This window comes from Alternaria conjuncta (genome assembly GCF_024043145.1).
Source record: "Alternaria conjuncta strain BMP 0040 chromosome Unknown scaffold_7, whole genome shotgun sequence".
Lineage (NCBI taxonomy): Eukaryota > Fungi > Ascomycota > Dothideomycetes > Pleosporales > Pleosporaceae > Alternaria > Alternaria conjuncta.
Window position 1 is genome coordinate 171,895 of NW_026250096.1, and position 14,274 is coordinate 186,168.

The 14,274-nt window shown below is 55.8% G+C and overlaps 3 protein-coding genes across 3 annotated transcripts; 1 reads left to right on the forward strand and 2 right to left on the reverse strand.

The window, feature by feature from the left end:
- Positions 1-234: 234 nt before the first annotated feature.
- J4E85_005141 (uncharacterized protein) lies at positions 235-2,984 on the forward strand (the record flags this gene model as incomplete). The annotated part of the gene is made up of 2 exons (XM_051469391.1): positions 235-1,177; positions 1,273-2,984. The coding sequence occupies 2 exons, from the start codon at positions 235-237 to the stop codon at positions 2,982-2,984; spliced, it is 2,655 nt and encodes an 884-aa protein (XP_051326222.1).
- A 4,777-nt stretch (positions 2,985-7,761) lies between these two features.
- J4E85_005142 (uncharacterized protein) lies at positions 7,762-9,945 on the reverse strand (the record flags this gene model as incomplete). Its single annotated transcript, XM_051469392.1, has 1 exon — positions 7,762-9,945. One exon carries the CDS (start codon positions 9,943-9,945, stop codon positions 7,762-7,764), a length of 2,184 nt encoding a protein of 727 aa, XP_051326223.1.
- Positions 9,946-11,653: 1,708 nt separating this feature from the next.
- J4E85_005143 (uncharacterized protein) lies at positions 11,654-13,288 on the reverse strand (the record flags this gene model as incomplete). Its single annotated transcript, XM_051469393.1, has 1 exon — positions 11,654-13,288. The coding sequence occupies one exon, from the start codon at positions 13,286-13,288 to the stop codon at positions 11,654-11,656; it is 1,635 nt and encodes a 544-aa protein (XP_051326224.1).
- Positions 13,289-14,274: the final 986 nt, after the last annotated feature.

Genomic DNA, 14,274 nt, shown 5'->3' on the forward strand with positions numbered 1-14,274 from the left:
AACCATATCGCTGACTGCCCGCCGTGCCTGCCATTCCTCGCATTCCTTCTCTCAGTCCCGCACATCACGCCTTCCTCGCCCTTCCCACCCACGTTACTAATCCGCTTCTGCATGTGTTTCCGCCTGCCTTGGTCGCCTCTGCATATCCTCCCTCCAGCTGCCCACCTCGTCTGACCCAGACCCCTGTGCCCATCCTGGACCCCCGTGCCGACTGCCCGCATGGAAGTCTGAACGATGGAGGGACCTACTACCATCCCACCTGATATAATCGAGCGTCAGTCGCTCTGCTTCTCCCGCCCCATGCCTGGCATGGTCGTACAGCAAGGCGAGAACGGCTTCAGAGAGGGACTGTCCCAGCTCTACGTGCCGGCAGAGAGCAACGCCGCCGAGCAGCTCGTCAAACTCAAGGATGCCCTCCGCAAGGCTGATACCGACAGCTTCTGGATCCAGCTCACCCAAGGCCTGGCCAAGATTGCCGACGCCCAGTACGCTTTCGTCTCCAAGCGCATCCTCGTCGACGACAAGAATGTTGCCGTCGAACTGCCACCCATCGGCGAGCCTGGAGCCTGCCTCATGGGCGAGGCTTTCTACATCAACGACGACCATGGCAACGGACCCGGCCACCTGAGAAACTTCAAGTACCATGCCTACCAGTGTCCGTGTGCCTACATGAAGCACGACAAAGTCTTCATCATCCCCGAAAGACTAAACGACTTTATTCTCGACAATCCAAACGACCTCATCATCCCGGGCGAGGCCTACCTTGGAATCCCCTTGTTTGCGGAAGGAAAGTGCTTCGCCCACTTTGGTGTCATGTGGGGTAAAGAGGGGGCTGCTCGGCGCGTGTTGAGCTGGGGATTTCTTGAGATGCTGTTCCATAGCCTGGAAGACATGATCCTAGAGCGCGTCTTGGAAGGCAACGATTTTGCAGAGGCTGCTGAACCAATCCGAGCTCAGATACCCAGGATCGTGCCCCACAGAGCCGTCTCAGTTGCCCAGTCATTGAAGCCTTACGCCCGGAGTCTATCCCATGAGTTGAGGACGCCGATGCAGGGTGTCGTTGGTATGCTAGACGTCATGATGGCAAACGTAAAAGAAGCATCAGAATCCCTGCAACTAGAATCGCGGACCCGTGAGATACTCGACACACTCAGGGAGAACATTGAGGCGGTCCAAGGTGTGTAACAATCCTGCAAAACCATTGCTTAATCCTCCTGGGAAACACCAATCCAGCATCGAGTCTTGAACCGAGCCATGCTAACTACGTATCAGACAGCTCAAGACGCGCAGTCGAAGCAGCCGACAATGTTGTCCACGCCTATGACATGAACATGGGCGTACCAGAGACCCCACTTTCGCCACTAGACAAGACGCCCGACCAGTGGAACACCTTCTGGCGCGAGATGCGGCCGGATCTGATGATTACCGGCAACGACATGCGCGCTCCGCTACGCGGCATCAAAAGAAGACGACACGAAGTTTCCTGGGCAGACCATGCTAACAAGACACGCGTGGTCAAGAGTGCCCGCCAACGAGTTCGAGACACCTTTTCAGAGGAGCCTCCCATGCGCGGCACCAAGTCCTGTCCTCCAGATGCAAGCGCTCTGGAACTGGACCGACTAGACCACACCTGCTCACATGGAACATCGTTGGGCAAGTGTGACTCCACCACCTCGCCAATCTTCGCATCCGAACACTCCAAGGTCCCTGGACTGCGACACACCAACCTGCGAGAAGTCCTTCAGTACGTCATCAACGATGCGCTCAAAGTAGGAGGACGACCGGATTCCGCCATCGCCGAGGCCACGGATACGGGAGAGCGCATTGAAGTTCGGACGCGTAGCTCGAATGGAGAGGCACACACCAAATGGATCGAGTGGACTGTTTCCGCCGATGTGCCAGAGACAATCGTCATTGACGAACGGGACCTTGCTAAGATGGTCTCTTGCCTTGCTCTCAACGCTATCAAGTTTACACAGGACGGATCCATCACACTCCAAGCGACACTCAGCGCAAAAGGTCGCTACATTGTCATCAACATCAAGGACACGGGCTCCGGCATCCCGGCGGCGTTTCTGCCTAACCTGTTCAAGCCGTTTTCAAGAGAAGACGACTCCATGACACGGCAGAGTGAGGGGCTGGGCCTTGGTCTCATGGTCGCGAAGGGTATTGCGAGGAAGCTCGGTGGCGATCTCTTCTGCCTGCGTTCGCATGTGTCGGGACCCGGAAGAGGATCAGAATTTGAGATGCGAGTCCCGCTTACCCCAGGCGAAATATGCAGTCGCCCTGCAACACCATTTGGGTCCCCCACCCTGTCCATCAAGTCTCGCATGTCTATCGATCCCGAGGTACCTCGTCTGGACCTTGGCCGGGGCCCAGTCACCCCTCCGCTGAGTTCTGATGCATTCAGACACGAGCGGGAACGTCGGCCACCAATCACACCTGTCATCACCGCCCCCTCTGCAAGATCGCCAGATGACATTGGCCTTGCTACTCCCCGCCGCACTTCATCGCCCCCGCGGCAACACTCTACTCGCGCTCTATCTCTGGAGCGGGACGTCGTGCCAACCGATCTCGGCGAACAGCTGCCCCTGAACATTCTGGTCGTGGACGACAACGCTATCAACCGACGCGTTTTGGTGAGCATGCTCGGCAGGCTGGGCTACAAGAACATTACCACGGCATTCAACGGTAACGACGCCGTCGAAACGGTTCGTCGCAATGCGCTCGCGCCGGCTTCTGAAGCATTTGATGTCGTCCTCATGGACCTGTGGATGCCGCTGCTGGACGGCTTCCAAGCTACCGAGGTGATTCTGAAGATGCCCGAGCTCGTGCGAAAGCCGACCATCCTGGCCGTCAGCGCCGACATTACGGATGCCGCTCTGGACAAAGCAGTCAAGAGCGGAATGAAGGGCTTTGTCACCAAGCCCTTCATCACCAGGGACATTGCCCGATTGATTCGGACATACTGCGCAAGCCAATGAGCTTGCACTTTCTACTTCTCCCACGGCGCTATGGCTGCCTGGGTTTATTCACGATACATAGATTATAGTCGTACACGATACAGGTGGTGATGCTAGAGAGCGGGCATGACTGGATCGGACTGGGTACATGATGATGACGATAGCATTTGACCGGGCCTTTGAAGGCTTTTTGCGGCGTTTAGCGAGCGGGATACCTTTGGTAGGCCATAATACCCTTTGATGAATTGTGCATGTCGGGACGACCTGGAACATGGGCTGCAATAGCATACGCGGGCTACTATCCAACGAAACGTTTACCATATGATTCGACTCGCTGCTTCCTTTGCGAGTGACACTGCAGTGCTGGTAACGTGAGCTCTGCTAAGACGCGGATTGCCGAGCTCGACCCGCAGGCACGGCAGTCTTGCCCCGGTGAGCTGCAGTCATGATGTCCAAGGTGGGGAGCTCGAGCCGCGGGGCATGGCCGAATATGGCACCTGGCCTCGGAATCTGGCCGCGCCCCAAGCCTTGCAGAGTCGCTGCGAACGGCGACTCTCACCAGCCACATTCCGCTCGAGGTGCAGTCGGACGGGTGCGCGAATGGCAACGAGGTGCGCGAAACGTGTTGGCGGGCGAAGGGTGGCTGGAGCGGCTGCAAGCGGACTAGTGCTGTGGCGCATGCGGGTCGATTTTAGAGGACAGATTTCTTGGGACGCGCCGAAGTCGAGACAAGAGCTGTTGCGCCGCCAGTACAGCCGTTGCTGCCGTGGACAATCGCAGAACCTTCCATCCTCTTCTCCTGTGACGCTGCTTGTGCCAGGAAACACGGTCCCTCCCTTGCCGCTCCCAGTAATAAGGCGGACGTTGTCCCAGTGCATCTCAACGTCATAGGCAAAGACCACACACTTCGCGAGCCGAACTATCTCTGCGACCACCACCACCACCGCGCCACGCGGACCATCCAACAGCGAGAGCACCGAGAGACGCAGACGCGGCACCGAGAGCAGTGGGCATGGAGAATGCGTACACCAAGACGCCTGCCGAGGCGCTGAGGCAGTTCCAGGTCGAGGAGCAACAGGGCCTCAGCGCCCAGCAGGTGCAGAGCGCACGGGAGAAGCATGGCAAGAACGGTATGTCAGCGCCGTCGCAGAGGCCGCCCACCACTAACACGCGGGACAGCGCTGCCAGAAGACCCGCCGACACCCATCTGGGAGCTCATCCTGGAGCAGTTCAAGGACCAGCTGGTCATCATCTTGCTAGGCTCGGCAGCAGTGTCGTTCGTACTTGCCCTCTTTGAAGAGGACGAAGGCTGGACCGCTTTCGTCGACCCGGCAGTCGTACGTACTAGACCAGACTCTGCCTGCACTGCGCTGACAGGCCCCATAGATTCTCACCATCCTCGTCCTCAACGCCGTCGTCGGAGTATCGCAGGAAACCAGCGCCGAAAAGGCCATTGCGGCTCTGCAAGAATACTCCGCCAACGAAGCCAAGGTCGTGCGCGACGGCCACGTCAAACGCGTCAAGGCCGACGAGCTGGTCCCTGGAGATGTCATCTCCGTTACAATCGGCGACAGGATACCCGCCGACTGCAGGATCTTGTCTATCCAGAGCAACAGCTTCAACATCGACCAGTCCATCTTGACCGGAGAGAGCGAGAGCGTGTCCAAGGACACCCGGGCCGTCAAAGATGAGAGCGCCGTCAAGCAGGACCAAGTCAACATGCTCTTCTCGGGTACCACGGTCGTCACGGGCCATGCGACTGCGCTGGTCGTCCTGACAGGCGCCAACACCGCAATTGGAGACATCCATGAGAGCATCACGGCACAGATCTCGCAGCCCACACCCCTCAAGGAGAAGCTCAACGACTTCGGCGACCAGCTCGCAAAGGTCATCACGGCCATCTGCATCCTCGTCTGGCTCATCAACATCCGCAACTTCAACGACCCCTCGCATGGCAGCTTCACCAAGGGCGCCATTTACTACCTCAAGATTGCCGTCTCGCTCGGTGTCGCCGCCATCCCCGAGGGTCTGGCCGTCGTCATCACAACCTGCTTGGCCCTGGGCACGCGCAAGATGGCTGCGAGGAACGCCGTCGTGCGGAGCTTGCCTTCTGTCGAGACTCTCGGCAGCTGCAGCGTCATCTGCTCCGACAAGACTGGCACCCTCACCACCAACCAGATGAGCGTCAACAAGATGGTCTTCCTCAACGAACAGGGCAGCGGCCTTGAAGAGTTTGACGTCCAAGGTACTAGCTTTGCGCCCGAGGGCCAGATCTCACTTCGTGGCAATCCTCTCGAGAACCTCGCGGCGCAATCCGACACTGTCCGCCAGATCTGTGAAGTCACGGCGCTTTGCAACGATGCCGCCCTTGCCTACGACTCCAAGAATGGCACGTATAACCTCGTCGGTGAGCCTACTGAGGGTGCCCTTCGTGTCCTAGTAGAAAAGGTTGGCACTCCCGACATTGCCCACAATGCCACGCGCGCCAGCACCTCGCCTGAAGGACGCCTCGATTTCGCCACCAAGCACTACGAGAGCCAGTATTCCCGCCTAGCAACCTACGAATTCTCCCGCGACCGTAAGAGCATGTCTGTCCTTGTAAAGAAGGGCAACTCGCAGAAGCTTCTCGTAAAGGGCGCCCCCGAGTCAATTCTTGATCGTTGCACCAATGTCGTCGTTGGCAAGAACGGCAAGAAGATACCAATGAGCAAGCAACTGGCCAGTCTTATCAACAAGGAGATTGTCGAGTACGGCAATCGCGGTCTGCGTGTCATTGCTGTGGCGTCTGTTGAAGACGTTGAATCGAACCCGCTTCTGGCGAAGGCGAAGACCACCAAGGAGTACACTCAGCTAGAGCAGAAGATGACTCTCATCGGTCTCGTCGGCATGTTGGATCCTCCTCGTCCTGAAGTCCGCGCCTCCATCGCAAAGTGCCGCTCTGCTGGTATCCGCGTCGTGGTCATCACTGGGGACAACCAAAACACTGCCGAGTCCATCTGCCGTCAGATTGGCGTCTTCGGACCCAACGAGGATCTTACTGGCAAGTCTTTTACTGGTCGCCAATTCGATGATCTCTCCGAATCTGAAAAGATGGAAGCCGCTAAGCACGCAAGCCTCTTCTCCCGCACTGAGCCAACGCACAAGTCCAAACTCGTCGACCTCCTTCAGCAAGCCGGTGAGGTGGTCGCTATGACTGGTGACGGTGTGAACGATGCTCCCGCACTCAAGAAAGCTGACATTGGTGTTGCCATGGGCTCCGGAACCGACGTAGCCAAGCTCGCCGCTGATATGGTCCTTGTAGATGACAACTTCGCTACCATCGAAGGCGCCGTCGAAGAAGGCCGCTCTATCTACAACAACACTCAGCAGTTCATTCGCTACCTCATTTCGTCCAACATTGGAGAAGTCGTGTCGATCTTCCTGACTGCCGCTATGGGTATGCCTGAAGCTTTGATTCCTGTCCAACTCCTCTGGGTCAATCTCGTTACCGACGGTCTCCCCGCCACCGCTCTCTCCTTCAACCCTCCGGACCACGATGTGATGAAGCGCCAGCCCCGTAAGCGCGACGAGCCTCTCATCAGCGGCTGGTTGTTCTTCCGTTACATGGTTATTGGTACCTATGTCGGTGCCGCAACTGTCGGTGGCTATGCGTGGTGGTTCATGTTCAATAGCGACGGTCCTCAAATCTCGTTCTACCAGCTCCGCCACTTCCACCGCTGCTCTACCCAGTTCCCTGAGATCGGCTGCGAAATGTTTAGCAACTCGTCTGCCCAGGCTGCGTCAACCGTCAGCTTGAGCATCCTGGTCGTAATCGAGATGCTCAATGCCATGAACGCTTTGAGCAGCTCAGAGAGTCTGCTGACACTGCCGCTCTGGGAAAATATGATGCTCGTCTATGCCATCTGTTTGAGCATGGCCTTGCACTTTGCTCTCCTCTACATTCCGTTCTTGCAGGGACTCTTCAGTGTCATCCCGCTAGACGGCAACGAGTGGAAGGCGGTCATGGCCATTAGTGCGCCTATCATGTAAGTCATCCTCACAGTCTGTTAGAATCAACGAAAGAGCAAGGCTAACATGAAACCAGCATCATCGACGAAGGTCTCAAATTCCTCGAGCGCAAGTTCTTTATCCAAAAGGGTAACGAGAAGTTGGAGCTTGTCGAACAGCAAAACGGCCGGGCGAAGAAGGACTAGGTGTCTTCTTCCTCTTCTTCCTCTTCTTCTCCCTCTCACTCGCTGAGACGGGTCAGTGGACGGTCACATCTCCGCTCTGATCTGGTCAAGGAACGCGTAATATAGTCACCCTGCATATAGAAGCAAGAAATTGGGGAGTAGGTGTTTTAGGAGATAGCGAGGAAGGGATGTTTTGATACCTCTTGCATGAGACTAGGAGTTTTTGCTTCGTTCAATGACGAGTGGTAGACGTAGATGCGAACAGTATGAATAGAACAACAGTCACGCCACAGCGAAGCGAGTATACGTGCCTTGTATGTTTATTATGAGTATCGTACAAGAAAGACGTGCAATAGACAGGCATCATCGGTTCATGTCTGGACGACCGACAGTGCAGTCTTGCCGTGCTGAGTATCTTCATCGGCTGGCGTATGAAAACCGTAAGTAACAGTCTGCAAAGCTCCTGCGAAGCCCAAGTAGCCTTCGACAGGCAAGCCCAACTCTTACCCCAGGATTCCCCCAACGCGAAGACCTCATTAACTCTCCACTCGTCCTCCGACAATGCATGTTGCGTATAGCTCACACCCACCAATCACCGACTCGATCCATCAACCTCACGCTTCTCCTTAGCGCCCATCATACTTTGCAGTCAGTCTCCTACCCTCCTTCTCCACCTCATCGACCTCGGGCTCCCAATCGACTGCCTTCTCGTGCACACCAAGGAACTCCCAGATACCCTGTCCCGCCTTGATCTTAGCCTGCTTACCCTTCTTGGCCGCCTTCTTCTCCGCAACCGTCTTACCCGTAGTCAAAAGGTGCATGTCAACCCTGAGCTTCAAGTATCCATTCCCTAGAAACATGATGTCTATGTTGTATTTGCCGACAACTGTCTTGGCCTGGACAATGCGGAAAGATGCGTGAGGGGGAGCATGAAACGCGTGGGTGGCATACGGCGAGGAACGAGATGGAATACTGAGACTGGCACTATGGGCACCGGATGCGGCGCTCAGACCAATAATGGAGGAAACCCTGAGAGTGCGCTGGCCGAAACCGTGGTTGTCGATGTGGGTCTCGGTGTACATGGGGCAGTACAGCTTCCAGGATCCTTCAATCGCACCAAGAGGCATGGGGACACGGGTCAAGATACTGTAGCGGAAGAAGGTGGATGCAGTCTCGGCGCGCTTGATGTCGGCGTTGGCCTTTTCCACTTGCAATGCGTTTGTGACGACCACCTTGAGCGCGGCAGTGTTGGTGTCATCGGAGCGTTGCAGTTGTAGCAGCTGTTCGCTCTTGGAGGAGCAGCCTGTTAACTGGGGTAGGCAAGGAAGGGGACCTGCTTCTTTGCTGTCGTAGAGCCAGTCGTCATACTCTTCCATGTACTCGGCTTCCTCGGTGAAGTTGATGGTACGCTGGGAAGTGGTGAAGGTAGTAGTGAAAACGTCAAAGCTGGCTTCGGTGTGCTTCTCCACATGCTTCTTCTTCTTCTTGTCGAAGGGAGAGAGCTCCTCGTCGGGCCGAGTGTATGGCTTGTTAGGGCGCAGATACATGTCCAGAACACTTTGGGTTGTGGAGGAAGAGGTGCTCGACGTGGTGCTGGTTGCTTCGCTGACAGCGCGACGACCTCGGGGGCGTGGTTTGGGGGCGTCGTTTAGGGGCTCTTTGAAGTTCATGAGGTTCGCAGAGGTGAAGCTCTCGATTTGGCTGTTAGTGAGTGGGTTGACGGAGCCTTGGCTACCGACCACGTGCTTATCGGCTTTGGCAAGTCTTGCGATAGTCATGAGAGGGATATCGGGAGACGATTCGTCGGCAGTAGGTGCTTCCTCGGTTTTCTTGGTTGTGGTCGCTGCTGACGACTGTGCCGGTGCAAGGCTGAAAGGAATCGCTGACACACGAGGAGTGGTTGCAGGAGTGCGGCTCATCTGCGAAAGAGGAGTCTCGGTGACAAGGACTTCAGACTGAGCGGAAGCAGCCTTGGTAGTCTTGGCCGATGACTTACTGACGCCGTCCTTCAGAGCATGGGGAGACTTCTGAGGAAGTGGAGCCGGTGTCTTCTGAGGAAGCGGGACAGGTGTCTTTCGAGGAAGCGGGACGGCTGTCTTGTGAGGCAGCGGAACTGGAGTCTGCCTCGGACGAGAAGACAGAGCCGCTGCGACAGAGGGCGCTGGTACCGGGGTCTTGACGACGTTGGAACTCTTCTGCAAGTCAGAGGCAGCAGGCGCTTTCTCCAGTTTCTGCTTCTTAGCCTTGGTCTCGCCAGACTTGACGACCTTCTTCGCCGTCTTGTTAGACTCAACAACATCCTTCTTGTCCGAAGCCTTTGGCCGTCCGGGCTTCTTCTTGGGTGACTCCGTAGGTACGGTAGCTGGCATAGCGACTGCGGCCTCGCTCTCTCGCTTGCGCTTCTTCGCAGCAGAAACTGGTGTGCCGTCGGGTCCAACCTCCCTCTTCTTGTACGGACCGCGTGGACCATATTTTCCATTCTTGAGAGGAGTCGCAGCAAGCTTGACAGTAGGTGTCGCATCGACTGGTGGAGTGTTTTGCTTCCCTTCTACCTTCTCGGGCTCCTGGGTAGCTTTAGCTTCTTTGGACAGCCTCTTCAGTCTCCTGGCTTCCTTCCTCTCGGCCTTCTCTTGCTTCTTCTTAGCTTTCTCTTCCTCGGCAACTTCATCCGTCGCACCATCGTTGGTTTTGATAGGTGCCGGCTCCTCGTCCTCTTTGAAGTCCATGCTGTTGTAAGACGGACGCTTCATTGAGGCGCCTTGACCAGTCAGGTGATGCTGCGGCATGCGGTAGAGACCGTTAGGCGGCATCGTTTCGATGGTTGTTGGTATGTGGCGGGTGGACTTTGTTCCAGAAATGTGTTTGTTGACGCGGTTTGCTGTTGTTGCCAGGTTGACTGGGCGCAAACAAAACACGATCGAGCCCGCAAGAGCGCGCGACGACGTGTAACTTTTCTAAATCCAGTTAGAGCGTGCGCGCAGAAGAATGGCTGGGGGATGACTACCTTGGCCCTCACGTTGCGGAGTAAGAGCTTGAACAATGTAGAAAGGTGAGAGAGACGAGGTTGACAAAATTGAGGGGAGGAAGTCGCGAGGGAGAAAAGTCAACAAGCGATCTGCCTGGACTCAAGGTGAAGGTGAAGACGAGAACATGCACTCACCTTCACGGTGAGTGTCGAAGGATCCCAATGTAGCCCATGCCAAGAAAGAGAAGTCAACGACGTTTTCCAATCACGTGGCTCAGTAGGATCTACTAGATAAAGCGTTTGATTTGTGTCATGGTGGAGGTGCGGGAATCAACAAATCTGCATCACCACTATCAGATCCCGCGGCTGCATGCATTGCAGGACATACGATGTTTATTCGGATGATGGAAACACAGGTATAATATAGCTATGCGTATTATTGCTGCGGAAGCCTGTTCCCTTCATTGGGTAGCTTGACGTCAGCTACCACTTAGCCCTTCCCCTGGCGGTGACAGATCTGGATTTCACCACGCCTTGGGCGCTTGAATAGGATTTAGACATTTGTTGATACGATTTAAATGTCGACAATAGTGGTGTTGGCAAAGGTGCGGTCGAGGCCGATGCGTGAGGCACTGAATACATGGACATCGCTTGCCGGTCGTAAAGGGACCGTTACAGCGGGACATCTCAGCGGCGATGATGGTTCATTCATGCGAGTCAACATATTTCTTTGATACAGATTTGGATGTATATCAGCGCCCCGTGTTCAGCCATCCCAAACGCACATGGTGTCTATAAACGTCTCCACTTCCTCAGCTATGACCGTTTCCAGATGCACCCGTCTGATGCATTTCGTAGATTTTTACGTACTTCAGGTCATTGTATGAGGTATCGCGAACAAGTCAAACCGCTATTGAGAGAGACCCCATCTTCTAGGCCTCATGGCTTCATGTTTGATGGGTAGAGCGTCTTCACGAAAGGCATGTAAGCGTTGACGAGTGACGCCATGAGACGTTCCAGAGTATGCAGAGCCGCTCGCTCGAGTAGTCTGTCTTCCTAACAACTGCCAATCGGATACTCATGAGTAGACACGTGGGGAAAGAAAGAACAAGGCTGGCATGAGCATATGTCTGGTGGTGTTGACTTGACGGATGGTATGTAAATGGTGTTGTGGTTAAAGTGAGCCTCTTTAGCATTCCACATAGCATCTCTGCAAGTATACGGTAAGCAGAAAAGGCTCAATCTATGGATGTGTGGGGCTGTGATCCAACTTGGTCGACTTTCGGATGCTGCCCTCGGTAAGCGAGATCATGGTTGAGCTCAACAACGGAATGATGGCTCTGAACGTACTCGGTCGACGTGGAAATGATGAGAAAGTCTGTAGCGAAGCATTCGTGAGCTCCTCGCTCTGAAACACAATCAGCATCTACAGTCTGACACTGAGTTACCCTATAACTATATCTTCTCTTGCTCTGAAACCAAAAAGCACTAAGTGATTACAAATTACTCCCCGTCTCTCGCTAGACTGGCCTCGTGAGCACACGCGCCAGACCTTAAAGACCCGGCGTATGCGCAACATTCCTGATATCCTTGGTTTCAATGCGACCTATAGCTGGATACATATCATGCCGATCAATGTAACTATTCACCGTCTTGACATTCTCCAGTTCATCTTTGCTCCCCTCACTCTTGGCCGTGTCCACCTGCACCAGCGCGTTCTTGTCCATATCGTCGTCGAACTCAGCTAGCCCGCTTCTTGCTGGGAAACTAGTCACTTCGCCGCCATTCTCCTGGATGGGCGGGATACCCGCCATGTCTCCGTGATCTAGACTGAGCTTGCGGACGCGAGAGTCTAGATTTGAAGGCGGAGGCTGTGGTGTGCTGTCACTGGGGATTGCGCTAAGGGACTTGGAGCGCACGGCTTGGAGGGTGTTGGAGTCTTCCGAGGTGCGATTTGGTGCCTCGCCTGCTGAGAGGGAGCGCTGGGGGTCAACGGTCGGCGTATGTGGAACGCTGTTCGAGCGCTGCTTGTCGTGTGCGGTTTTGCTGCTCTTGGACCACGACTTGAATTTGAAAGCCGAGAGCCAACCCGGGCGCTTTTCCTTGCCAGCGTTTGGATTCAGGGCACGTTCGGCAGCCAGCTGGATGTGGGATTTTGCTTCTGGCTTTGAGGGCTTGAGTCCGGCGACGTGGGCTGGCGAAGGAGCCGGAATGGAGCGGACATCGTAGTCTGACTTGCGGCGCGCGCCTGCTGCATCCACATTGGATTCTGAAAGACCCAGTACAGCACGGTTTCGGGCGAGATTGGATTCCTTGACTTCTTCGGTGATGTACGACATGGCTTTGTCGATGACATCGATGTACTCTGGATAATCGACGACGCAGGCTTCCCGGATCAGACGCAGCTTCTCCCAGTCTTGCCGCACTGCTGGCCCTGTGAGGTCAGGGTGCCAGCCCATGCTCTTGAGATCGGATCGGATTCCCCGGTCAACCTGCTCCTTGACGCCCATGAGATCAATGAGCGCATCGACTTCGGTGCGGACAACCTTGACGTACTCGCTGAAGCGCGTGGTGTCCTTGACGGTCCAATGCGAGGTGGTCATGCTCAGGTTGCGCTTTAGAGTCGCCCGCGCGCCCGTCTGGGCGAGGAGATCCTTGAGGAGGGCAAACTTCTCGCGGAAGCCTTCTAGTCGGTTGGTGTCGAGTGCTGGGTATTCCAGGCGCGAGAACGTCTTTGGACTCTTCAGGCCGTATACGTTCATCAGTTCATCGCGCGACATAGTGCTAGGGCGGCCGGCGATCTCATGCAGGGCCCTGCGCACCTTTGCATTGATAACCTCGTCGTCAAGCCTCGCGTCTCGGACGCCAAAGTTGACTGGCAGATGCGGATCCGGGTTCGTGACGCCCGGATGGCTGGGGATCATGTGTCGAGCAATCGTCGCGGGCGGCGCAGAGATGCCCACGGCATCGCCAAAGATCAGCAACCTGCCCTGCTGAAGGCCGAGCTTGGCAAGCGCAACCTTCTGCGCATGGTCGTGGTCCTTGGAAGGATGGATGAGGTTGAAAGCTTCAACACAAGTGCTGAACTGGGTCGCGAGAGAGAAGACGTCGGTGAGGACCTGCGCCTTGGTCTTGGCTCCGACAGGCTCGGTTGATTCGACAAAGTCGGTGGTACTCTTGGTCGTCATGTCGGCGGGGCTCGTCGCGGCTTCAGCTCGAGAGATGTCGATGGCAGAGCACAGAAGCGCGCGCGCCAGCTGGAGGAAAATCAGGATACATCACGGATCCGGTCAAGTCGATATTCACTGCATGTGCGCATGACGTCTGGGGGAGAGACCAATATCCAACTGTGGCGCAGAGGAAGCGGGGCACCGATCGGCAAGCCTCTGTCCTGTCTTGGCTTTCGCTGCACGCTCTTCATTCGCGAACACGCCCGCTGTCCGCAACCAAGCATTGCGACAGTCCATGCCACGCCTTTGCCTGCTGCACTCGTGTGTCTTCGACGCCACACGTTGCCAGGGCTAGATAAATGCCGCACTGCTCGGCCTCTCTTTGTTGGGAGTCAACGTGCGACCGCAGATTCGGCTGCCAAATTTTCACTCTTCTGCTGCGGCTCGCGATCTAGATCGTGCAGTCATCTTGGGTGCTTATCTGGTTCTCTGCGGCAACACGACGCGGAAACTGTTGCTTGCTGGCGCGCGAAGTGTCTGGGATCTAGTGTGCGTTGCATTGCATCTGCTATCTAGCTTTCTAGGTTTCTGGGAGGGCCAGGAAGACGTCGTAACACTACCGAAGCTGTTGGCGGTCTGCGCGACATCGCCCAAGGCCGCGCGGGCTGTCCAGTCGTACCTGACCTCATCCTCCTTTGTCGCCCCGACGGTAGGAAACCATCGCGACGCTCGGCAGCCATCTGCACCACCGTGTGCGTGGAAGACGCATGGAATCCAGCATCCGGGCCATGTTTCGTCAAGAGGCCAGATGAGTAGACCGGCTGTCAGTAGGCAAGCGGTTGATGAATTGGCCATTGAAAATCGCGCGTCGCTTTCGCTAGCGGCCGTCTAGTATAGGACCGAAAACACACACACACTAAGTTGTCTCCATTGGGAGAGCTGACGATCAGGCTGCGCACATCGGCGAAAACGCTCAGCCTGTCTGTTTGACGGCATTTGCAGTA